The sequence below is a fragment of the Apodemus sylvaticus genome, chromosome 9, assembly GCF_947179515.1.
Source record: "Apodemus sylvaticus chromosome 9, mApoSyl1.1, whole genome shotgun sequence".
NCBI lineage: Eukaryota > Metazoa > Chordata > Mammalia > Rodentia > Muridae > Apodemus > Apodemus sylvaticus.
Genome location: NC_067480.1, coordinates 28,432,592 through 28,456,733, shown reverse-complemented (window position 1 = coordinate 28,456,733; position 24,142 = coordinate 28,432,592). Strand labels below are relative to the sequence as shown.

Here is a 24,142-nt window from a genome sequence, read left to right as displayed (position 1 = left end):
CATGTCAGCAACAGCAACATCTACCTTAGAGTTTAGCTTTCAAAGAAAAGGTTCAGGTGTTTGGTTTGAGACATGGAAGGCCTCAAACTCAGAGAGATCCTCCTGCCTCTGCCTCCTGAGTGCTAGAATTAAAAGCATCTAGATTTTTGTTTATTTGTTTTGTTTTGCTTTGCTATTAAGACACATCTTGGGAGTTAGAGAGATGCTACAGCAGTTTAAAAACACTTGCAGAGAATCCAGGTTCAGGTTCCAGCGCCCTCATGGTTTATAAGCATCCATAACTTTAGTTCTAGAGGAGCCAATGCCTCCGCCCTCCAACAGCACCAGGCCTTCCTGTGGTGTACACACATACACATGTAGGCAAAACAATATGCACGTAAAGTAAATCTAAATTAAAAATTTTTTGAAACATAATTTCTCTGTGTAGCCTTGGCTGTCCTGGAACTTGCTCTGTAGACCAGGCTGGCCTTGAACTCAGAGATCTGCCTACGTGCATCACCACCACCTAGCTTAATTATTTTTGTTTGTTTTTTGTTTGTTTGTTTGTTTGTTTTGGATTTGTTTTTTTTCCGAGACAGGGCTTCTCTGTATAGCCCTGGTTGTCCTGGAACTCACTCTGTAGACCAGGCTGGCCTCGAACTCAGAAATCCGCCTGCCTCTGCCTCCCAGAGTGCTGGGATTACAGGCGTGCACCACCGCTGCGGCTTATTTTTGTTTTTTTAAAAAGACATTCCCTAGACTTTGCCTTTGCTGTTCATGGGTAGATGTGTAACCGGAGGAGAGGAACATTGAGATAACGAATGGCCTGCAGCGCAGGAAAGTGTGTTTTGGAGCCGAGGGTGAACTCTGCTCCGTACAGCTCTGCCTGTGCTCTGGAGGCTGAGGTAGGATAGCTGAGGGCTGGAGACCAGCCTAGGGCACAGAGCAAGGCTCTGCCTTCAAAAACCAAGAGCCAGGAGGATGGTGGTGCAGTGCTTTAATCCCAGCATTTCAACTTGTACTGCATGGCTTTGTGATGGCGGTCCCGGTGCTGTTTATGTAGATAGGGTCTTAAAACAGTTATGGGTCGTGACATTTTAGAGACCAAGTCTCATGGAGTTCAGGCTGGCCTCAAATTCTCTCTGTGGCTGAGGATGACCTCAGACTGCTGAAAAGCACTGGACTCAACGCATACCACAACAGCGATGCCAGTGTAGCCAGCTCCGATCCGATCCTCCTTCACAGGCTGGCCCCGCTGACCCTGAGGCATGTCGGGAAGGAGAGCATCCAGCACTCCACTCCACCTCACCAGCTACCAGAGGCCACCCTTCGATTTCTGATCCTCCTAAGCTCCTCTATATCTAGTTAATGTAGTGCAGGGGCCTCATGCATGCCAGATAAGCACTGACACTCTGCCAACTGAGCCCTAGGTTACATTTTTTTTTTTTGAGACAGGGTTTCTCTGTATAGCTCCTGGCTGTCCTGGAACTCACTCTGTAGACCAGGCTGGTCTGGAACTCAGAAATCCACCTGCCTCTGCTTCCCAAGTGCTGGGATTAAAGGTGTGCACCACCACTGCCTGGCAACATTTTTTTTTAAATTAATAACTTATTTTTGATTTTATGTGCACTGGTGTGTGCCTGTGTGTAGATCTGTATGAGGGTGTTGGATCCCCTGAAACTGGAGTTACAGACAGTTGTGAGCTGTCATGTGGGTGCTGGGAATGGAAACCAGGTCCTCTGGAAGAACAGCCAGTGCTCTTCACTGCTGAGCCATCCCTTCAGCCCCAGGGTTCACATCTTAACGGAGTGCAGGACTTGCTTCGCCCCACTGCCCCCCTGTAGATACTGCTGTATTTGTCTCTTCTCTGACAGGAGCAGTTTCTGGAGGCCAAACCTTTATACCTTCATGCCCCTCCCCCCACGGTGGCTCCCGAGCCGCAGGCGATTGTTTGGTAGTGACGTGTGAGCTATGAATAGTGTGTCTTAACCTGCCTCTGGCTCTTTCCACCTGCAGCTGTGCAAGAGTGACTCACTGTGGGAGCAGATAGTCCAGTCCGCCTGTGACACCATCACCCCTGACATGCGGGCCCTGGCGAAGGACGTGGGCTGGAGACAGATGTTCTTCACCAACAAGATCCAGCTCCAGAGGCAGATCCGCAAGAAGAAGCAAAAACAGGAAAAGCCGGCGAAGCAAACCTAGGGTCTGCCGTTCCCACCAGTGGGGCCACGGTGGGGCGTCGTCTCTTCAGGTCCACGTCTCACTCTCTCTTAACAGCAGGTTTTGCTGATTCCAGGCATCACTTGAAAATTCAAATTTTGCACACACATGCAAATCCACCTAGTGCCTTGCTTGAGCAAACTCCCCTGTCTTGCTCAGGCCAAGCCATGGCCCAAGTACTAAGGGCTTCGAGCCAGGAAGCCTCTCAGACCACCACCTCCCTGATCCCCTGTTGCCCCTGAGAAAAGAGGCACCTGTTGTGTATGCATTAACAATAAAGAGTTTTTAGCAGACTTGTGTTTTGGTTTGCAATCACACAAGGATCCCAAGCTGGACTCTGAGGATGACTTTGAACTCATGACCCTCTTGCCTTTGCCTCTCCACTGCCGGGATTACAGGCCTTTATTTATTTGACACCATGCCCAGTTCCTAAGGTTCTGACCTGCACCAAGTAAGTATACTCTCAGATCCCCTATAATGCACTGCTGGGCTTTGTTCAACATCTAGTCTATCCAGGCGTTCAAAATGGCAACTCGGCTTTTGAATCCAACCCCCCCCCCCCCCACACACACACCTGGTGTGTTACTTGCATCCCTCTGTGGAGTGGGTGGCTGGGAGTCTCCACCCAACATTTGGAGGTGCAGGTGCCACAGGAGGCGCCCCAGGAGAGCACAGCTACACCCTCACTTCATCCAGCAGTTTGTATTCAGTCACTGACCTTGTGGGCCCAGGGTGTCATGTACAACACAAACACCCCCTGCACAGCTGGGAGAGCCCAGTCTGCCGACAACCCTTGCTGAGAGGAGGGTACCACTGCTCAACACACTGTCAGCTCACAGAGGAGGTGCACTGCTTTCTGAAGGGAACGCAGCCAGCCAGCATCTTGCAGCATGGATTTTAAGAGCAGAGGCTGTGGGTAACCAGTGTAAACGGTTCACATGTAGTTAGTTAGCATGGCCTCGGCCTCGGCCTCTGCCACAAAGCAAGCTGGAGACCAGCCAGAGGTCCGGGAGACCTTGTTTACAAAGAAGCAGGGTGTCAGGTGGTGGTGGCACAAGGCTTTAATCCCAGCGCTTGGGAGGCAGAGGCAGGTGATCTCTGAGTTCTAGGGCAGCCTGGTCTACAGAGTGAGTTCCAGGATAGCCAGGGCTACACAGAACAATCCTGTCTAGAAAAAAACTAAAAAACTAAAATAAAAAATAGAGGTGGGAAGACTGGAGAGATGACTTGGTAGCACTGGTGACTCAGCTCCCCTGAGATTCGAGAGAGAATTGAAGACCCAGTGCCTGAAGATGCCGCCTTTCAGTTGATAAGCAGTCAGAAAACATTCGGAACTGGTAATTCAAAATCTTTGTTTTTATAAAGACTTGTTTTTTTTTTTTTTTTTTAGGATTTGGTTCTTTTCGAGACAGGGTTTCTCTGTATAGCCTTGGCTGTCCTGGAACTCACTCTGTAGACCAGGCTGACCTGGAACTCAGAAATCCGCCTGCCTCTGCCTCCCAGAGTGCTGGGATTACAGGCATGCATCAGCACCGCCCGGCTAAGATTTGTTTTCGTAGTATGTGTATGTGTGCTTTTACCTGCATGTAGATCTGTACTTCATCTGCATGTCTGGTGTCCACAGAGGACAGAAGAAGCTGTCTGATCACCTAGAACTGTAGTTGCAGACTGTTGTTGGGAGTAGATAAGAGGAACTTGTCTTGAGTACTGTTATTCTGACTTCAGATTCCATTTTACCTAAGCTGACCAACTAATTCCCTCTCTAGGTAATAATACTCATTCCCCAAAACATACCTGTTACCGACCTCCTAAGCAAAAATAGTTACCCAAAGCATAATGCTTGCCCCTAACAACAGAAAGAACGAATGGACTTGACTGGTTGGGCAAAAACACTTATGTTCAGACTCAGTTGACAAAGATGGAACACTGGGGAAAGTCCCTAATAGCCCATTTCTTTTCTTTCTTTTTTTTTTTTTTAAAGATTTATTTATTATATGTAAGTACACTGTAATTGTCATTTAGACACACCAGAAGAGGGCATCAGATCGCATCACGGATGGTTGTGAGCCACCATGAGGTTGCTGGGATTTGAACTCAGGACCTTCAGAAGAACAGTCAGTGCTCTTAACCACTGAGCCATCTCCAGCCCCTAATAGCCCATTTCTGATGGTAAAAATTGTAACTGTAACTTGGCTCAGATGCTTGCAGGCTTTACGCTCCTAAACCCTGCTTCAGCAACGCTGCTTATGTGGTGGGAATAATAAAAAACTGTTGTGTGTGACACAAATACAAGATTCTAGCAAACTAGTGGAACCTGAGAATGGGCCCGGAACAGATGGTGGCTGCTTCCCTGGTCTTTACGGAAGTCCCCTTGGGTGCAGGCAGTCTGGCATCCCCCACCCCCCCATAATGTCGGAGGGATGGTTGCCGACCCCAGAGCTGGAGTCAATGCCCGACTCGTTCAAAGGCTGTATAAAAATGCAGCAGATCTGCACCTTCGATGTTGGTCTCCAGTCTTGTTTCCTGTGTCTGTGACTCCGCCTCCTTCACCTCTCCTGGATCCCAGTTCTCACAGTGCACCACAAAAGGCAAGGTGTAACACTGTGAGCTACCATCTGGGTGCTGGGAACCGCACCCAGGTCCTCTGGAGGAGCAGCCAGTGCTCTTAATGGCTGAGCCATCTCTCCAACCCTCAGTATCATTTAAAAAGTCTTTTCATGTTGTCTATTGTTGGTTATAGTTTCCATTTGAACAGGTTACAAGGAAATTTTCCTCAGCTTTGTGGCACTGTTGCCTTGGTGGCTGTTTAATAGAAGCCTAGGCTTGCAAGGGATATTCTTTTTTTTCAAGACATGGTTTCTCTGTGTAGCCCTGGCTGTCCTGGAACTCACTCTGTAGACCAGGCTGGCCTCGAACTCACAAAGGTCCTCCCACCTCTGTCTCTCTTGCACTAGGATTAAAGAATTACATTACCATGTGGCCTTCAGTGAATTTTTTTTTATCAGCCCATTCCATGTCCACAGAAGGCCAGATCACCCAGGGCTCTGTAGATTGTACCTGACCAGAAGGCAGTGTGTAAGTTAATAAGATAGGTCAGACATGGTGGCACATGTTCAGAACTTAAAACTGATTGAAATGCCTTGTTTTTAAATACACTGAGAATAGATCTCCAGTAGTTCTGTATTCACTGAGAGTCGTTGTATACAGTAGTAGTTCTGTGTAAAACAATTGGGATCTACCTATAATCCCAGAACTCATAAATGAGAGAGAGAGAGAGAGAGAGAGAGAGAGAGAGAGAGAGATTAGTTTTATATATAAAAATAAAGCCTCACCAACTACCTTTAAAGAGGACAACATTTATTTAGTTGCAGGTACATAAAAAAAACAAAACAAAACATAGGTTTGTGAATGGCAAACTATAAAGCCTGTGATACAACTACACAGTTAACCCTTGAGAGTTTCCTTAGAACACTTCAGGTTGGAACAGGAGCTGTTCTTTGCAAGCAGGTCTTGCTTCAGTCCTGCAGGAGCCTCCGATTTAGTAGAAGCCGCTGCCCCCTCGAGTACAGTGAGTCCACAAACGGAACCGTGAGCAATCTAACCCGATGACGGTCCAGCCGGGTCAGTGGCGGGAGGTTCTGCTTCTGACGCCTAGCCCGCAGTACACGCATCCCCCATAGCACCTTTCAGAACAGTTATCACCCACTGCCTCCTGTTAACTGATATCGTAGACAACGAAAGTAAGATGTAATGTAGTTTTCAAAACACATGTGTAACCATTCCTAACCGTGTGCATTTAAGATGAAAATAAATATCACTGCCTCTTTTTCAAAGCTTATCTTTTACGATTTATTTATTTTTGAGACCTAGCTACGGGACTCCGACTGACCTAGAATTCACTAAGTGGAACAGGCTAGCCTTAAACTCAAAGAGATCTGCCTGCCTCTACCTCCCACGTGCTGGGATTTAAAGTATGCACCACCATGTCTGGCTGATAATACCTTTATCAATCAAGACATCGAGTTGTGCTACAGGTCTGACGATACTAAAGCAGGTCTTTGGCCAGGGGTGGAGACAGAGGCAGGCAGAGGAAAGCAAGTCTCTATGATTTCAAGGTCAGCCTGGTCAGCACAGTGAGACCCTGTCTCAAAACAAAACAAAATAAAACCTAAACATGTCTTTGTGCTAGGCCAAATGAAGTGTGGCATACAAATGATTACCTATCTAACGTCCAGGCAATGTGCAAGTCATTGGAGGTAACATAAAGTGTGTGCACTAGTGGGGCCTTCAGGACTCCTTTCAGTCAGGCAGGCAGCTTGCTTACAGTTGGTGTTACCCGGGCAGTTTCACGGCGTCACCTTTCCAACAGTCCTTAAGGGTAGGAGACCGTGGAGATGAGGCAGAAGGAAACTGTTCATTTAATTACCCGGTACATCTGGGAAGCTCTGCTCACATTCTGACTGCAAGTTAGACCTCGGGAGCATTCTGCAAATCCAGTTCCCAGCATTCCTGCCTTTAATTACCAAAGATAATTGAGAACGGGAGGATTCATTTTAGGTAAATTTGGCCCAAGACACTGGCAAATTTGTTTGATGAGCAAATTGCGAGTCCAACTGTCTTGCTTTACGGTGTGGAGCTGGATCCTAGGGTCTTGTCGGAGTTAGGCAAGTGCTCTTCTTGCCGAGCTATACCTCCAAACCAGAAGGTAGATATTTAAGTCATTTAAAGGTATATATAAGCAAGTAAGGCGGTCAGAAATTTCAAAATGATTGTGGGAGCTGCAGTCTGTAGTCTGAAAATGTTTTAGCTTTAGAAAAATAGAGATCTTGGCTAAGGGAGAGTGTTTTTATGATGTCCCAGATAAGACTTCTTTATGTATGAAATCTACAAAGAGAACTATTTTTAAAATTGTGCCAAGTCCAGACTAGTGAATACCCTGTAGGGCTAGAGGCACCAGAGCTGGGCTGTTAGGCACCATTGCTCCTGTGTGAGGTACATGGTCAGCTACAAGGCAATGCATCTGTGACCTCACAGCCTGACTCAAAAGAAATTGTGTGTGTGTGTAGGGGGGATGTTATACATCCATTAATGAAGAGGGTGGCAGATACCCTGGAACTGGAGTTATAGGTAATTGTGAGCCACCCCAGATGGGTGCTAGGAACAAAATTCAGGTCTACTTTAAGAGCAAGGGTGCCTTTACCCATTGGGTCATCCCCTGGCCCCCACAGCTTGAGTCTAGCTTGGGATTAGCCACATATTTTACAAGTGACTTAACCTTCACCTTGTATTTCACTGGGCAAGAGAAACTCCAAAAACATGTTGTTTTTGTTTTTTTTTTTTAATTTTTGTTTTTTGTTTTGTTTTGAGACAAGGTTTCCTTGTGAACCCCTGGCTGTCCTTGAACTTGTTTTGTAGACCAGGCTGGCCTTTAATTTAGAGATCCACCTGCCAGCTGAGTTTGGGGGTGAACGCCGTGTGGGCCACCACACCAGGCTCTAAGAAAAAGATGTTTGAATCTAAGATAATGGTATGAACTTAAGTGTTTGAATCATAGCCCTTAATTCAATCATGAAGTGAGTTAAGAAATACTCCTAAGAATATTACTCAAAGACCACATGGGAAGGATGTGTGCTGAGTTCAGTTGATGGCTGAAATCATCTTCAATGACATGGTTACTGAGTTAGAAAGGATGGCCAGTTTCATTTCTTACAAGAGTTAGAAATTGTACTTCTTAGGTAAAGAATCTTTCATAAAAATATAAACTGTTTTTCAAAATTGTATTCCTTTTTTTAAAAAAGATTTTTGTTTTTGGATTTTATGTGTATGGGTGTTTTGTCTATGTGTATGTATGTGTGCCACATAGACCAGAAGAGGGCATCTGATCCCCCTGGAGCTGGATTACAGGTGGTTGTGAGCCAACATGTGGGTGCTGGGAACTGAATTCTGGTCCTCTGCAAGAGCAGCAAGAACCTCTTAACCTCTTAGCCATTTCTCCAGCCCCCAGATTACACTGCTTTTGAAATGATAACCTGCCTTTACATGATCCTAGCAGACCAGCGATGCCTTGTAAGAATTTACAACACTCAGTCCTACTGTCATTGTCAAAGCCCACATATCTGGACCTTCTGTGGAAACACAGACACTTGGGTTTTACCTTACAAAGAAGTAGATGAGTTACAGAGCTTTTATTTCCAGTCTTTGCATATAAACCCTAGTCTCGGTGAATGGGAAGAGGTAAGGAGAGGGAGAGAGAAGGGGAGGGAGGAAGGAAGGGAAGGAGAGAAAGAGGGAAGGAGAGAAGGAGAGAGAGATGGAGGAAGGAAAGGGAGAGGAGTAGAGAGAGTGGAGAGTGGGAGGGAGGGAAAGAGAAGGGGGGCTTTTTTGTGGTTTTGGTTTGGTTTTTGATACAGGGTCTCAGGTAGTCCAGGCTAACCTTGAACCTCTGACCCTCCTACCTCTACCTGAAGCTGGGATTACAGGCATCTGCCACCATGCCTGGCTTGAAAGTTTTCATAAGGGCATCTGTATCAACTATTTAATAAGCTATAAACACTGTCACCTCTAAGAGGTACGCAGTTCTAATCACTTCTGCCAACACTGCAGAGAGGCCACTCTGCTTACAGATAACAATGACATTCACAAGTGACACCACCCATCATCACAGAATGTTCCTCTAGCAGCCAGGTGAGGTAGGCGTGAGGAGGGAACCCACATGAAACGTTACAGGACACTAAACATGTGCACTGTCTATGCATTTCCTTCTGGGTTGTTCTATCATCTGAACACATGGTTGAATGAGCAAAAAGAGTATCCCTACCGTGTAAAGCAAACCACATATATAAAAGGAAAAGTCGTATTTTTGGGTGATGTCGAAGATCCATCCTACGAAAACAAAAAATGCATAGATATTCAGTATAACACAGTTTAAGACAAAACTCAAAGATACAAACTAGGCATTTATTGCTACTTCAACTTTCTTTTCTTTCCTTTTTCTTTCCTTTCTTTTCCTTCCTTCCTTCCTTCCTTCCTTCCTTCCTTCCTTCCTTCCTTCCTTCCTTCCTTTCTGAGACAGGGTTTCTCTGTATAGTCCTGGCTGTCCTGCACTCACTCTGTAGACCAGGCTGGCCTCGAACTCAGAAATCCACCTGCCTCTGCCTCCCAAGTGCTGGGATTACAGCCGTGTGCCACTACCGCCCGGCTCTTTCTCTCTCTCTCTCTCTTTTTTTTTTTAAATAAGAGCTTGGACTGGGGATGTTGCCTAGCACACATCAGAGCCGAAGTTCAGTCCCCAGTACTGCCCCTCCAAAGGAATTTATTAACTTTGTGATGGGGGTGGGGAGATAGAACCCAGAGTTGATACAAGATCTCATGTATTCAAGGCTGCATTTTTAAGTTTTTGTTTGTTCTTCAGACAGGGCCTCGAACACACTAGAACACACTACATAAACCAGGCTGGCCTTTGACTCTCAAATGCTGGAATTAACAGCATGTGCCATCATGCCTGGCTGCTATAATTTGGCTTTATCTTTATTTATTTCTGTGTAAGTGTATAACCTTTTTGTGTGGCACGCACATACCATAAGCATGTGAGGAGGTCACAGAACAACTGTGTGGGGGTTAGTTCTCTCCTTTCATCTTTATGTGGGTCCTAGGGGTTGAACTCAGGCCATCCAGCATGTCAAACTAATTTATCAAACACTTGTGCCAATCTGACCCAAGCTCTGTTCTCTGTTATCACAGAGAACAGAGCTTCCCTTGAGGAGTGCTTCCATGAGATCCAGCTGTAAGGCATTTTCTCAATTAGTGATCAAGGGTGGAAGGGCCCAGCCCATCGTGGGTGGTGCCATCCCTGGGCTGGTTGTCTTAGGTTCTATAAGAAAGCAAGCTGAGCAAGCCAGGGGGAAGCAAGCCAGTAAGTAGCATCCCTCCATGGCCTCTGCATCAGTTTCTGCTTCCTGACCTGCTTGAGTTCCAGTCCTGACTTCCTTTGGTGATGAACAGCAATGTGGAAATGTAAGCTGAATAAACCCTTTCCGCCCAGACTTGCTTCTTGGTCATGATGTTTGTGCAGGAATAGAAACCCTGACTGAGACACCCACTGAGCCAAACAATCAGCTCTGTTCTATGTACCTTTTGATTTAAAAAGAAGAGACTGAAGGTGTGGCAGAGGCAGGTGATCTCTGTGAGTTCAAGGCCAGCCTGGTCATAGTAAGTTCCAGGCCAGCTGAAGCTACCTAGTGAGAGCCTGTCTCAAACAAAACAGAACAAACCAAACAAACAAATCAAAAGGGAAAGCCGGGGCGGTGGTGGCGCACGCCTGTAATCCCAGCACTTGGGAGGCAGAGGCAGGTGGATTTCTGAGTTCGAGGCCAGCCTGGTCTTACAGAGGGAGTTCCAGGACAGCCAGGGCTACTCAGAGAAACCCTGTCTCAAAAAACCAAAACCAAAACAAAATAAAAACAAAACAAAAAAAAAAAACCCACCATTTCCAAAAAGAAAACAAAAAAAAGTAAAAAGTTTTTTTGTTTGTTTTTGGTTTTGTTTGTTTTTGGTTTTGTTTGTTGTCATTGTTGTTTTGGTTTTTTTGAGACAGGGTTTCTCTGTGTAGTCCTGGCTGTCCTAGAGCTCTGTAAACCAGATCTACCCGTCTCTGCCTCCCAAATGCTGGAACTAAAGGCATGTACCACGACCGCCCAGCTTAAGGTCATGTTCTTTTAATGTGGCTTAGTAAAATGCTCTGCCCCTTCTCCATCTACAATCTAAAACATGATTAAACACATAATCCAAAAGTAATGGTTCAGCTTCAGAAAGCCACACTGGGCTGGGCCGTGGTGGTGCACACCTGTAATCTCAGCACTCTGGGAGGCAGAGGCAGGTAGATTTCTGAGTTCGAGGCCAACCTGGTCTACAGAGTGAGTTCCAGGACAGCCAAGGCTATACAGAGAAACCCTGTCTTGAAAAAAACCAAATCCAAAAAACCAAAAAACTCAACCCCCCCCCAAAAAAAACAAAACCAAAAAACAACAGAAAAGAAAGTCACACTGGCATCTCAGACCTCCCTCCCCCCCCCCCAACTTCTGCTCAGTGACACCAGCTGCCCACAGTGGCCGTGTATGGCTGAGGGCCACATGAATAGGTGGCGAAGCCGTAGAGGCGTCCGTATCTACCTACAGAACAGCAGATGGGGTCTATACCTAAAAGTTAGGCAATTAGGACAGGTTCTGGGGGCACAGGTCTGTCATCCCAGCTACAGGAAGAATGTAAATTAAAGGCCGCCAGGGCTACAGGGTGACCTCACAGAGTCAGCCTGGACAATTTAATGTGACCCTGCCTCAAAATGAAAATTAGCCACGAATCACACACACACACACACACACACACACACACACACACACACTAATCCCAGCACTTGGAAGGCAGAAGCAAGGCAGGTCTCTGTGGGTTTGAGGCTAGGCAGGTCTTTATAGTGCATTCCTGGCAAGACAGAGCCACACAGTGAGGTGCTGTCCCTAAAGAGGGAGAGGGAAAAAACAAAACCGCCCTTCCAAAAGTTCTGTTCTCAGCACCCATATGGAGAGGCTCACAACCATTCCAGTCCCTGAGAACCCACAACTTCTTCCAGCCTCCAGGGGCACCTGTACACACAGAGAAACACACACATACAAACCTCCATTTTGTAGCCCAGTGTGATCACTTAGTCACTTAGTATGGGAAGAGGCCCTTTGCTTCAAAACCCAACACCGCCCAAAAGGACAGCAAACCCGAGCAACTATAAATGAAGTTCTCATGCTCTGCACAGCTCCAGCCAAAGCTGGAGTGGTCACTTAAATAGTTAAATCTTCAGTCTTCATGCGACCAAGTGGGAACTACAGACAGCTCTCAGTTTCAATATAGTGCCTGAGTGTAACCCCTACTTCAGATATAGCACAAGACCCCATCAGACTGGAAAATGGAGTTTTGTATGTGTGTGTTTTCTCTGTGTGTACAGGTGCCTGTGGAGGCTGGAAGAAGTTGTGGATTCTCAGGGACTGGAATGGTTGTGAGCCTCTCCATATGGATGCTGAGAACAGAACTTTTGGAAGGGCAGCATTGCCTCCTGCTCCCGTACGACAGACTGAACCTGTCTAGGGCTTCACATTTACCAGGCAAACACTCAGACGCTGTGCTACATCCTTAGCTGTGTGAACTCCCTAAGTGTTGATCTACCGACCTGGCCCCCCCAGCATGCAATATCACACCTGGTTGTGATCTTCGTTCTTTGATTTGGAACTTGTGGCTCTTTGCAATCCTTTAATCCATTAACTCAAAGCCTGAGCCTCACAGGGAAACCTGGTTTCCTATTCAGTTGCCCTCGCTTTTCATTTGAGAGTGCCCAACAAAAAGGGCAGATGTCTTTCTCATCAGTTAAACTGCCCCCAGCTCCTGGACAGCACTGGAAATGCTTGTTAGGGAGCTAGATTGTACTTAAATGAGGGTGAGCCAAGTCATACACAGCCAGCCAAATCTAGTTGGCTGGATTTTGCTAGAATTCTGGAAACACTTAGAAAAACTATCTACTACTATGACACATTTTAAGGAGAAGTGAATACCCAGCCATGTTATAAACATCGAAGCCTGGGGCTGGAGAGATGGCGCAATGGTTAAGAGCACCGACTGCTCTTCTGAAGGTCCTGAGTTCAAATCCCAGCAACCACATGGTGGCTCACACCCTGACACCTTCTTCTGGTGTGTCTAAAGACAGCTACAGGGTACTTACATATAACAATAAATAGATCTTTGGGCCTGAGTGAGCAAGGTTAACCAGAGTGAGTGGTTAACCTGAGCAAGCAGAGGCCCCGAATTCAACTCCCAGCAACCACATGAAGGCTTACAACCATCTATCTGTACAGCTATAGTACTCATATACATAAAATAAATAAATAAATCTTACAAAAAAGAACCCAAAGGACTGTCATTAATACACACACACACACACACACACAAATAAAGATTGAAGCTGGTGTTGTCTAATGCCATGGTTGTGTAATGTCTTGAATTGCATCTCTTCCCTAAATGTATAATACGGCAGTAAGATTGTACCAGGTTTTTAAACGGGACTAGAAATCTCTCTGAAAAATGGAAAACACTTTAGCTTCTGAATCCATTTACCAAAAAGGGGGGGGGGAAAGGTAATTGGAGAAGTAATTTTCTTTGCATTATGTTAAGTAGCATTCCAAGCCCATTTGGGATGTCTAGCAAGAATTCAATGTGGTTATTTAGTCGCTCGGGTTGCTAGACTCCCTGACCTCACAGCTCGTGAGTGCTGGGGCTGCATCTCATTATGAGTTTAGTGTCTTGGCCTGGAGAGTCAGTGCAACAATATGCAGGCAGCTGATAAATGTCCTTCACCATCAGCGCAGGAATCAGTGGGACGAGAGGAAACAAGGAACAAAAGGAGGGACGAACTGCCCTTTATATCACATACCTAGACACCCTGGGACACTGGCCTGTGTCCCCACAGCATCAAGAGTGGGAACCCACAGAAACTTCTCTCTTTGACTGTTTCTGTTAGGTGGTTTTGTTTTTGTTTGGAGATGGGTCACATGTAACCCAGTATAGCTTCAAACTCCTGATGTTCCCACCGCCACCTCCTAAGTGCTGGGATCACAGGTTTGCACCCACATGCCTGGCCTTGTGTGTTTGTGTGAACATATGCACGTGTGTGTATTCACATATGTGTGTGTTCTGAGTGTTTGGAGGTTGAGAGACATATGCCCCTCCATTTCTCTCCAACTGTTCCTTGGAGGGAGGATTTCTCCCTGAACTTGACGCACATGTTTTCTTCATTAGAAATGCCGGAACAATAAGGTAAAGTTTATGGCCGTTTATTATAGCAGCAACAGGAAACAAACACAAGGCTAGGCCTAAGCACTGGTTATTTTGAGATAGAGTCTCTTGTGCCAAGGAGCATCTCAGACTCCTGACCTTTCCCTCTCCCTCAAGTGCTGTGACCGGCAGGCATGCACCACCATGCCCAGGGTGTGAGGTGCTGGGTGCAGAACCCTGGGCAATGCGCACAGTGGCAAATATTCTACCAGCTGAGGCACAACCTCTGCCCTGTTTTGGTTCCTTCTTTTAAAAAACTTTTATTTATTTACTGTGTGTATGCGTATGGCTCTGTGCCACAGTATAAATGTGGAGGTCGAGGATGATCTGCAAGATTTGTCCTTTCTTTCTACCATGTGGCTTCTGAGGATTGGAATCCTCAGTGGTTTTTAATTACAGTCATTTCTCAGGCCCCTGGTTGTGGTTTCTTGAGACAGGGTCTCATAATGTAGTGAAAGCTAGCCTGGAATTATTTTATTTTATTTTATTTATTTGTTTATTCGTTCATTTATTTATTTATTTATTGATTGATTGATTTATTGGTTTTTTGGATTTTTTTTTTCCGAGACAGGGTTTCTCTGTATAGCCCTGACTGACCTGGAACTCACTCTGTAGACCAGGCTGGCCTCGAACTCAGAAATCTGCCTGCCTCTGCCTCCAGAGTGCTGGGATTACAGGCGCGCACCACCACTGCCTGGTTAGCCTGGAATTTATAAAAATCCTCCTGTCTGGTATTACAGGTATGTGTATACACACACACACACACACACACACACACACACAGACACCTGACCTTTCGTCTTTTGGAACAGCTTAGGCTGACTTCTTCCTCCTTAAATTTCCCAAGTGCTGGGATCACAAGCATTCGTCACCATGGCCAGCTCTGACATTGGATTTTGTAGGGGGAGGGGGACGGACCACCCCACATCCTGCCTTCCTGCGCGCACTCTAAGCTTCCCACCCTTGATGTACTCACCTGCGAATGGCGGTCCTAGTAAGGCTGAGATGCCATTGGCGCAGATGATGATGCCGTAGGCATTGGCCAGGTGCTCAGTGCCAACCAGGTCCTCCGTCACCACGGGCATGAGGGAGAAATACCCGCTAGAAAACCCAATGAGGGCGCAAATGACAGCCAGGCTCGCGTAGGTGTGCATCAGAGGCAGAAGGAAGATGCTGAGGACCAGGGTGAAGTTGGCGATGAGGAAGACGTTCCAGACGCTGATACAGGGGAGGTCGGCCACGGCCCCCAGGATCACCTTCCCGAAGATGTGAAGTATTGCTATAATCGAGGTCAGAGGGAACGCGTCGTTTTGCTCCGACAAGTTATACAAACTGACAATTTCTGGCAGGTGGATGAAAGGGATGACAAAACTGCTGTATGCGAACAGAGCCCAGAAAATAAAGGCTACAAACATGCGGTTGGTGAAGAGTGAGGCTGCCCCAAAATAGCCCGAGTGCCAGTCCCTAAAGCCCCTCTGGACTCGCACAGTGAGCTGGCTCACCGTCTTCAGAACCCGGAAGGCGCACGCGTTCTTCCTGGGATGAGTTTGACCTTGACATTCCTGCATTTGAAGGTCACAGACCGTCTCCTCAATCCCGGGCCTTCGGTCCTGTTCTTCAGTCCTGGCCAGTGGTCCTCCCGACTTAACCGACTCAGTGGAGTAAGCGGGGAGAGCACATTGCTCTTCCGCTCCTGGGCAGTTTTCTACCTTCTCTGGAGGGAGGGGCCTCATGAGCGCCCCACAAACACACAGGTTCAGGGACAGAGCACCTTGGATGAACATGGCATTCCGCCAGCCGTACTCCGCGCACAGGTATTTCAGCAACACGGTCATCAGGAACGTCCCAAATCCTGTCCCCGTGGTACTGAGACCCTGGGCCAGGGCTCGTCTCTTCTGAAAGTACCTGCCCACCATGACCACGGCAGGCAGGTAGGCCATCCCACTGCCGAGGCCTGCAGGAGAGAGGGAGAGCAAGAGGCACACTCAGAATCTGTAGGACATAGGAACACCTGCTGTGCCAGGCACAATCCCATTTTACAGCAAAATGCCTGAGGTAATGAATTTAAAAAGAAGAAAGGTGGGGCTGGAGAGACGGCTGGCTCAGAGGTTAAGAGCACTCACTGACTGCTCTTCCAGAGGTCCTGAGTTCAATTCCCCGCATCCACAGCATCCGCATGGTGGCTCTTTACAGTCTGTAATGGGATCCGATGCCCTCTTGTGTGTCTGAAGACAGCATCAGTGTATTCACATACATAAAATAAATAACTGTTTAAAACTATGTATGTGTGTGCGTGCGCACGCGTGCGCACACCTGTTTCTTCTCCTAGGCCCCACTCCCCAAAGATGCCTGTCTTCACTACACAGCCTTCAGGGACATTTAAGATCCAAATCGTGCTGGGGGGTGGGTGGGTGGAGCACTGTTAATCCCAGCACTTGGGAGGCAGAAGCAGGTGGATCTCTGTGAGTGCGAAATCACCCTGCTCTACAGAGCGAGTTCCAGGACAGCTAGGGAGACAAAACCCTGTCTCAAAACACAGAAAAAACAAAACAACATCAAAAAGCGATGTATAAACTGTGACACCTCCATCCTCTTACACCATCGTACTTTTTCCATTCTAATGAAGGAATAGCAGAACATAAAGACGCTCCTCAGGGAGGGGGTGCCGGGAGGAGCTGCCATTTTACCCATCAGGCTTTTCGGTTGTTTCCACCAATAGCAGCAGAGCCGATCCCTCCAGTAACATCAGGCTAGTCTCACCTACAGAGAAGGCCCTGACTCAGGCAGGCTCAGGAGAGGAAAGTGATTAGTCTCTTGTAGTCCATGAAAGCAGCTGTGTGACTTTTTAAGACGTTGTAAGAAAACTTCATGTAAACCAGATAAGAGTCTTGAAATCTCTGTTCCTTTGTAACAGGGGATTTGTTCTTGGAATGCCCTTACGGTGCCCCTGCCGGGAGTAATAATAGGAGTGGATTTTATTTTAGATTACCCGTCATCCTACTCATTATTATTCAGAAGGATGTTTCCCAGCAGAGTTGCCCTCATGACTTTATACAGTCTAAACTCATGTGACCTTGTCCTTGTGACTGTAGACAGCTTGAGCTCAGGTAACCTTTGCTCATATGACTGCCTCACCCTCAGAATGCCATCAGAATATAAATCGTCCGATGTTCTGAATAATGATGGCTATTGCATGAGACTAGTCCATCTTTTCTTCAGGCCCAACTCTCCCAGGTTCAGGCCAACCAGACGCCCCTGAGCCTCCTGCTCTTGCCAGCGAGGGCAAGACACAGTCCTCTAATATGCGTCAAACTCTGGATCAATCTTTATAAAGCTATGATCGCAACGATAGAAATCTAGAATTTGTTAGAATGTAAAACAGAGAAAAAAGCCTTTAGAGACCAGCAAGAGAGCTACCAAAATGGAGGAACTTGTTGCCCAAGTCTGACAACCTGAGTTTGATCCCTAGGAGCACATGGTGAAAGGAGAGAACTAAATCCTGCAAGGAGGTGTTCTTACCTTCATACATGAACACACACACACACACACACACACACACACACACACACACACACACGTAAGGAAGGGGGCTAGAGAGACAGCTCAGTGGTTGGGAGCATTTGTTGCTACAGCAGGGGACCTGGGTTGGTTCCTGGCACCTACGCAGTCTGACCATTCCCCACCCCTCCCTGAACTCTGTGGTCACTGTAAGACCCCAAAAACTGAGGGTGCCTCAGCACCCCACACCCCGGGAGGCGACACCCAAATCACTCGCGAGAAACAGTCTCGATGCAATAGCATGAGGATTTCTTTATTTCCAGAATTCTGGGTTCCATAGCCGTGCACCACGCAGGGTTAGAGGACTATGGACCACGAGTGCCGAATTGAGACAGCTTTTATAAGTTTACGACAGAGCCCTCGAATCACAAACCAATCATTTCTTAGCATGGAGAACCCTCGAAATGCGAGCCAATTGATTTGTACCACTCCATAGTTTATAGGCCAATCAGTTTAAATTATCGGAGCCCGCGCTCAGTGAACCAATTAGTTTCCTATAATGTCTAAGGCTGCGTGAACTCCTGCTTTACAGAAGCAAGATAAGCTTAGCCCATTTTCAGTTACCCTATGGGGCCAGGATCACCTCTTCAAGGCCTTTCTGCTAGGTCTAAACAAAGGGCGGGCTCTGGAATGTGACCTTTTACCTAGTTTCTAACAAAGCGAGATAGCATTTTAAACTACTGATTTCTTGGGGTCGTTAGAATTAGGCTGTATTCTTTTCTATCCTTTCAGTCACCACATACCCTTCCGGTTCATATACACACATGAAGGCAAAACACTCAAACACCTGAACTTTTTTCTAACCACTGAAAGATGACTCAGTGGTTAGGAGCAGGTTTGGTTTTCAGCAGACACATGATGGTAACAACCACCTGTAACTCTAGTTCCAGGAATCTGACACCCTGTTCTGACCACCAAGGGCACTGCACTCACGGGGCACAGTATACATGCTGGCAAAATTCACATAAACATAAAATAAAAATAAATACACCTTTAGAAAAATAACTAAAAAAATGAAAAAGACATCATTCCATGGTCTGTCGCCAGGACCACACGCGCTCCTCATGAGCTGATTGATTTTGGACCATCTGTTTTTTTGTTTTTGCTTTTTTGTTTTTCGAGACAGGGTTTCTCTGTGTAGCCCTAGCTGTCCTGGAACTCACTCTGTAGACCAGGCTGGCCTCGAACTCAGAAATCTGCCTGCCTCTGCCTCCCAAGTGCTGGGATTAAAGGCATGAGCCACCACTGCGCAGCGACTTTGGACCATCTGTAACATCTCTGCCTGCTACTTGAGAAAGTTAATGAAGTAAAAATTAGAAAATGACTGTTGCATCTTTCAGCAGAACCCTAGCTTGACCCTTCAAGAAATGAGAAACTTGCATCGGATTTCTGTGGCTAGTGTGGACTTTTGAGACCTTGTCCCTTCAGAAGCTGACGGCACAAGCACACGGATAGACAGACCCTGCACTCGTGCCTTTAGCCCCTAGCCCATTTGACCTCGGCAATGCCACTTGGACCATGATGCTGTGAAGGGAAACCTCCCCTCTCCCACCCCGTTCGCCCCTCTCCTTTCCCACCAGTCCCCTCCCAGTCCCACCTCACTTAGTAGTTTGTTAGTTTTCTCCTTCCCCATGTGGGTCGCAGGGATGTGACTGGAGGGTGAGAGACCTGAAGGTGGCCATCTCTGTCTACTGAGCCATCTCATCTGCCTAAGACAGATCTTTTAAAAAAGAGATTGATGTTGTGTTTCGAAAGATAAAATTTTGGTTTGTTTTCCAAGACAGGGTTTCTCTGTGTAGTCTTGGTGATCCTGAAACTCACTCTGTAGCCCTGGCTGCCCTTGAACTCAGAGATCAACCTGCCTCAGCCTCCCAAGTGCTGGGATTAAAGGCATGCACCATTACTCAGCAAAGACAAAGACTTAAAGAAAAAAAATTGAAGCCTCCTTCACGAGTCTATGGCTATTCTAAAAAAGAGCCCTGTATAGATGAACCAAGGGACACGCCCAAAAATGTATAGCACAGGATGTTGTGCTGTCTGAGTAGCACACGCCACACATACAAGAAGTGTTTGCCTAGCATGTATGAAGCGTTGAGATTGATCCCTAGCACCTCATAAAACACGGACTGTGATACACTAATCCCAGAACAACTCCGAGTCAAAACAAGAATATCAAGGTTGTTCTTGACACAAATCAGAATTTGAGTACATGAGAGCCTGGCTAGCCTGTGCTACATCAGAGCCTGGCTAGCCTGTGCTACATCAGAGCCTGCCTCAAAAGTAGAACAAACCCCTAAATCTAGGATGACTGCATCCACAGGGGATATAATCTTAAGATTCATGTCTCTGTGTGTGTACAAGTGTGTGGGTGCCCGCAGAGGCCAGAAGAGGGCAGTGGCTTTCTCAGCAGGTGTTACAGGAGGTTGTAAGCTGCCCAATGTTGGGGTGGGACAGGGACTCCAGTCCTTTGGAAGAGCAGCACTCTGAACTCCTGAGCCGTCTTTCCAGCTTCTAACGGAACAGTTTAAATCAAATCAGAGGGAAGCTTTTAAAAACAGAACGATTTAATGACTCTTTACACCATCACTTAACTTCAACAAATCTCAGCTCACAGCCAATTTTGTAAATACCACATATTATTTGGAAGCAAATCGAGAATATTTTATCTCATGTGTGCATATTTTAGTATAAATCTCCAAATGTAAAAACTGTTTAAATAGCATACTTCTCATATGATTATCTCATTGGAAAAAAAAATCCCTTGATACCACTAAATATCCAGAAGGTGCTCCAATTTCCAAATGTCTTATGAATGACTATTCTTTTAAAAACAAAATAACCCCCCCAAACTTGTAATATTAAACTGCAATCTAAAAAAGGTCCACACATGGCTGTTTGTTGATGCCTAGTTTAAGTTTTTAGTTCCACAACCCTAACACCTCTTGTAATTTATTTGTTGCAGACATTGAGTGACTGGCTCTGTAGAACTCTCATATCCTAGATTTTGACGATGGAACAAATTAAGTTTACTTATTTTACACAGGGTCTCTTGTAGCCCAGGTTGGCCTAGAATTTTAGTTAAAAATAGTCTTGAAATTCTGTCCTACCCAGGTGGTGGCGGCATACACTTTTAATCCCAGCACTGGAGAGGCAGAAACAGATGGATCTCTTCAGGTTCAAGGCCAGCCTGGTCTACAGAGCAAGTTTTCAGGACAGCTAGGGCCACGCAGAGAAATCCTGATTTGAAAAAAACAAATTTTTCTAATGTCCCCCAAAAGTTTATTACTATAGTATTATTATTATTATTATTTAAAAAAATAAAAAAAATAAAAAAATAAAAAAATAAAAAATAAAAAAATTAAAAAAATTATTATTATTATTATTACTATCTTTTATTGTATGTATATGGTGTGTGTGTGTAAGTAACTGCACACACACATACACACATGTTATGGCATGCACGCGGAGGGCAGAAGACAGTGGTTCTCAATCTGTGCGTTACAACCCCTTTGGGGTAGAATGACCCTTTCACAGGCCTCATATATCAGATAGCCTGCATAACAGATATTTACATGATGATTCATAGCAGTAGCAACATTACAGTTACGAAGTAGCAATGAAAATAATTTGATGGTTAGGGGTCACTTGAGGACTTGTATTAAAGGGTTGCAGCATTAGGAAGGTTGAGAAACACTGTTTTAGGACGTGGGTTTGTGTCCTTCCACCAGGGCATCTGAGATCCACTCAGGCAGTCCAGGCTTGCACTTGCCATAGGTAAGTACCTTTCCCTGTGAACCATCTGCCAGCATCTGACACCAGGTTTCAGTGTTCATTCGTCTTGTCTAAGTGATAAGCTTGAGTTTATAATGTCATATTTATGCCAACCATGCTACCATGTTCGTGTGTCTGCTAACATTTCCCAAGCACATTAGTATGTGCCATCATGCTAAGTGCTTTATGCAAATTACTTCAGACTTTTCAGTGTGTTACTCTGGTATGCTCATTTGTCCTCAGCGTAGGGTTTTATTGCCGTGAAGATACACCATGACTAAGACAACTCTTCTAGAAGAACATTTGGTTGGGGCTGGCTTACAGTTTCAAGAGGTTTGGTCCATTATCACCACAACAGGAAGCATGGCAGCCTGAAGGCAGACAATGTGTTGAGAGTTCTACATCTTGATCTGAAGGCAGCAGCAGGAGACTGTCTTCTGCAGGCAGCCGGGAGCCTCTGGATCACACTGGCCAGACTTGAGCACGTATATGACTCATATTTGAGTCCTGCCTCCACAGTGACACACATCCTCCAACAAGCCTCCACCTACTCCAATAAAGCAACACCTCCTAACAGTGCTACCTCCCATGGGCCAAGCGTATTCAAATCACCACAGCCTCCAGTTTGCACAGAAGGAAACTGAGGTATAAAGAGGTTCGATGATGAGTTTAATGTGCCTAATGTCACACAGATATTGTGGTCACAAAAAGAGGACAACAAATGCAGCTCAGTGTGCTTGTCCAGCACTATAAACCAGGCCTGGTGGCCCACAATTGCTGCAACCCCAATACTCAGGAGTGGAATCAGGAGGATCAAAAGTTCAAGGTCCCTCTCTGCTACACAAATTAGTTCAAGGCCAGCCTGGGGATACATGAAAATCCATGTCATAACAGAAATAAGGAAATAAATAGACACAAATCTTCCTTAACATTTTTTCTTTCACAACAGGGTTTCTCTGTGTAGCTTTGGCTGTCTTTGCTCTGTAGACCAAGCTGGCCTCGAACTCAGAGAAATTCCACCTGCTTCTGCCTTCCAAGTGCTGGGATTAAAGGTGTGCAACCCCACCACCCAATGGAGATAAGGTCTTGATACATAGTCTAAGCCAGTTTTAACCTGTGTATCATCTTGCTTCAAGATCCCAAGTGTTAGGCTGATAGAATGTCTCAGCGGTTAAGAGCACTGGCTGCTCTTCCAGAGGTCCTGAGTTCAATTCCCAGCAACCACATGGTGGCTCACAACTATCTGTAATGGGATCAGACACCTCTGCTGGTGTGTCTGAAGACAGCTACAGTGAACGCAACATACATAAAATAAATACATCTTTAAAAAAGAGATCCCAAGTGTTAGAATTATAGACATGCCACGTGCCTCCATATCCTAACCAAAATAACTTTCATTGCTTTGAGAGAGGGTTTTGTGAGGCCAGGCTGGTCTTGAACTCACTATGTACAGAGCCAGGGAAGGCCCTGTATTATGGGTATCCCTGTCCCAACCTCCTGAGGGCTAGGATTATACCTATGCATCTGGAAATTTTATTTTGTGATTTTGGTTTTTGAGACAGAGTCTTACTATCTATCCCCTGGCTGAACTGGAACTATTCTGTAGACCATGCTGGCTCTGAACTTATAGAGATCCTTCTGCTTGTTTTCTGAGCACTGATTTTTTTCTCTTTTCTTTTATTTAATATATTTTTTCAAGAGTCTCATTACATGGCCTGACTGGCCTGAAATTGTCTGTGTTGCCCAAACTGACTTCAAACTTTCAGTAATGCCCCTGCCTCTTAATGGCAAATGCCGTGAACACATGTGCTGCTACACCCGGCTTTCCTGATCCAAATAACTTTCAACTCTGATTCAATAATTCATTTTTGAAGAGGATCAGAGTTCTGTTTCCAGAGTCAGGTGGGATCCACTAGGCCGGAGCACAGGTGCTCAAGGAAGTCGCCGCTCACCATGTGAACCCCACAAGCTGAGGGTAAAGGAAATTACGGCCAGGAATAATTTCTCAGAGTGCAAACTACTCTGCATGGTGTTCAGTTTTAATCCGTCCCCTGCCTGTGTGCTAGATTGGCTTTTGAGACTCAGGATGCGCCTGTGGTTTGTGTTAATTTATCCATCTGAATGGTGCCCAAGACTACTCCTTGTGTCACGCCCAGTCCTATCTTACTAGTGAGAGAACTCACTCATTTCCTAGCATTTTTGTTTACTCTCTTCAATCTGCCTCATTATTCAACTTTCCTGTTCTTTAAAAGAGAAAGGTCTCCCCTAGCACTTAGGGGCTGGCAGTCAAGTTTGAATTTGATTCTATTTGGGAAGCCAGCTACAGGTGCCAGTGAGTTTCCCCACTCTCAAAGGACACTTAACATCCAGGCTAGTGTTTCTTGGGTCTGAGAGACAGCTCAATGGGTAAGGATGCTTGCTGTGCAGAAACTCGAGAATCCGAGCTTGAATTCACAACATCCAAATAAAAAGCTTGATAGGGCTTTGTGTGCCTGGAACATCAGTGTGGGGAGCGAGGGTGGGGCTCCAGGACGGGTCACAGACAAGAGGATCCCTGGGGCCTCCCGGCTGCCAGCCTAGCTCCAGAGTCAGGGAGACCCTGTGTCAAAGAATAAGGCAGGGGATGATAGAATGGCAGGCACGCGCGCGCACACACACACACACACACACACACACACACACACACGACAAAAATGGATGTCTTTTCAAAAATGTGATGTCTTTAAAAATGTTTTTTAACACTTGTATA

General features: G+C 46.1%; 2 protein-coding genes across 2 annotated transcripts in view; one reads left to right on the top strand and one right to left on the bottom strand.

Annotated features, from left to right (window-relative positions):
- Nucleotides 1–2,441, top strand: part of Fbxo36 (F-box protein 36) — a 65,513-nt gene extending 63,072 nt beyond the window's left edge. Inside the window, exon 4 of the mRNA XM_052193479.1 lies at nt 1,996–2,441. Coding sequence (XP_052049439.1) covers nt 1,996–2,181 — 186 coding nt within the window. The 3' untranslated portion in view covers nt 2,182–2,441. The remainder of the gene's footprint in view (nt 1–1,995) is intronic.
- A 3,132-nt stretch (nt 2,442–5,573) lies between these two features.
- Nucleotides 5,574–24,142, bottom strand: part of Slc16a14 (solute carrier family 16 member 14) — a 31,565-nt gene continuing 12,996 nt past the window's right edge. The window contains exons 4-5 of the mRNA XM_052193447.1: nt 15,041–16,018; nt 5,574–9,081 (exon numbers count right to left, since the gene is read on the bottom strand). Coding sequence (XP_052049407.1) covers nt 8,930–9,081; nt 15,041–16,018 — 1,130 coding nt within the window. The 3' untranslated portion in view covers nt 5,574–8,929. The remainder of the gene's footprint in view (nt 9,082–15,040; nt 16,019–24,142) is intronic.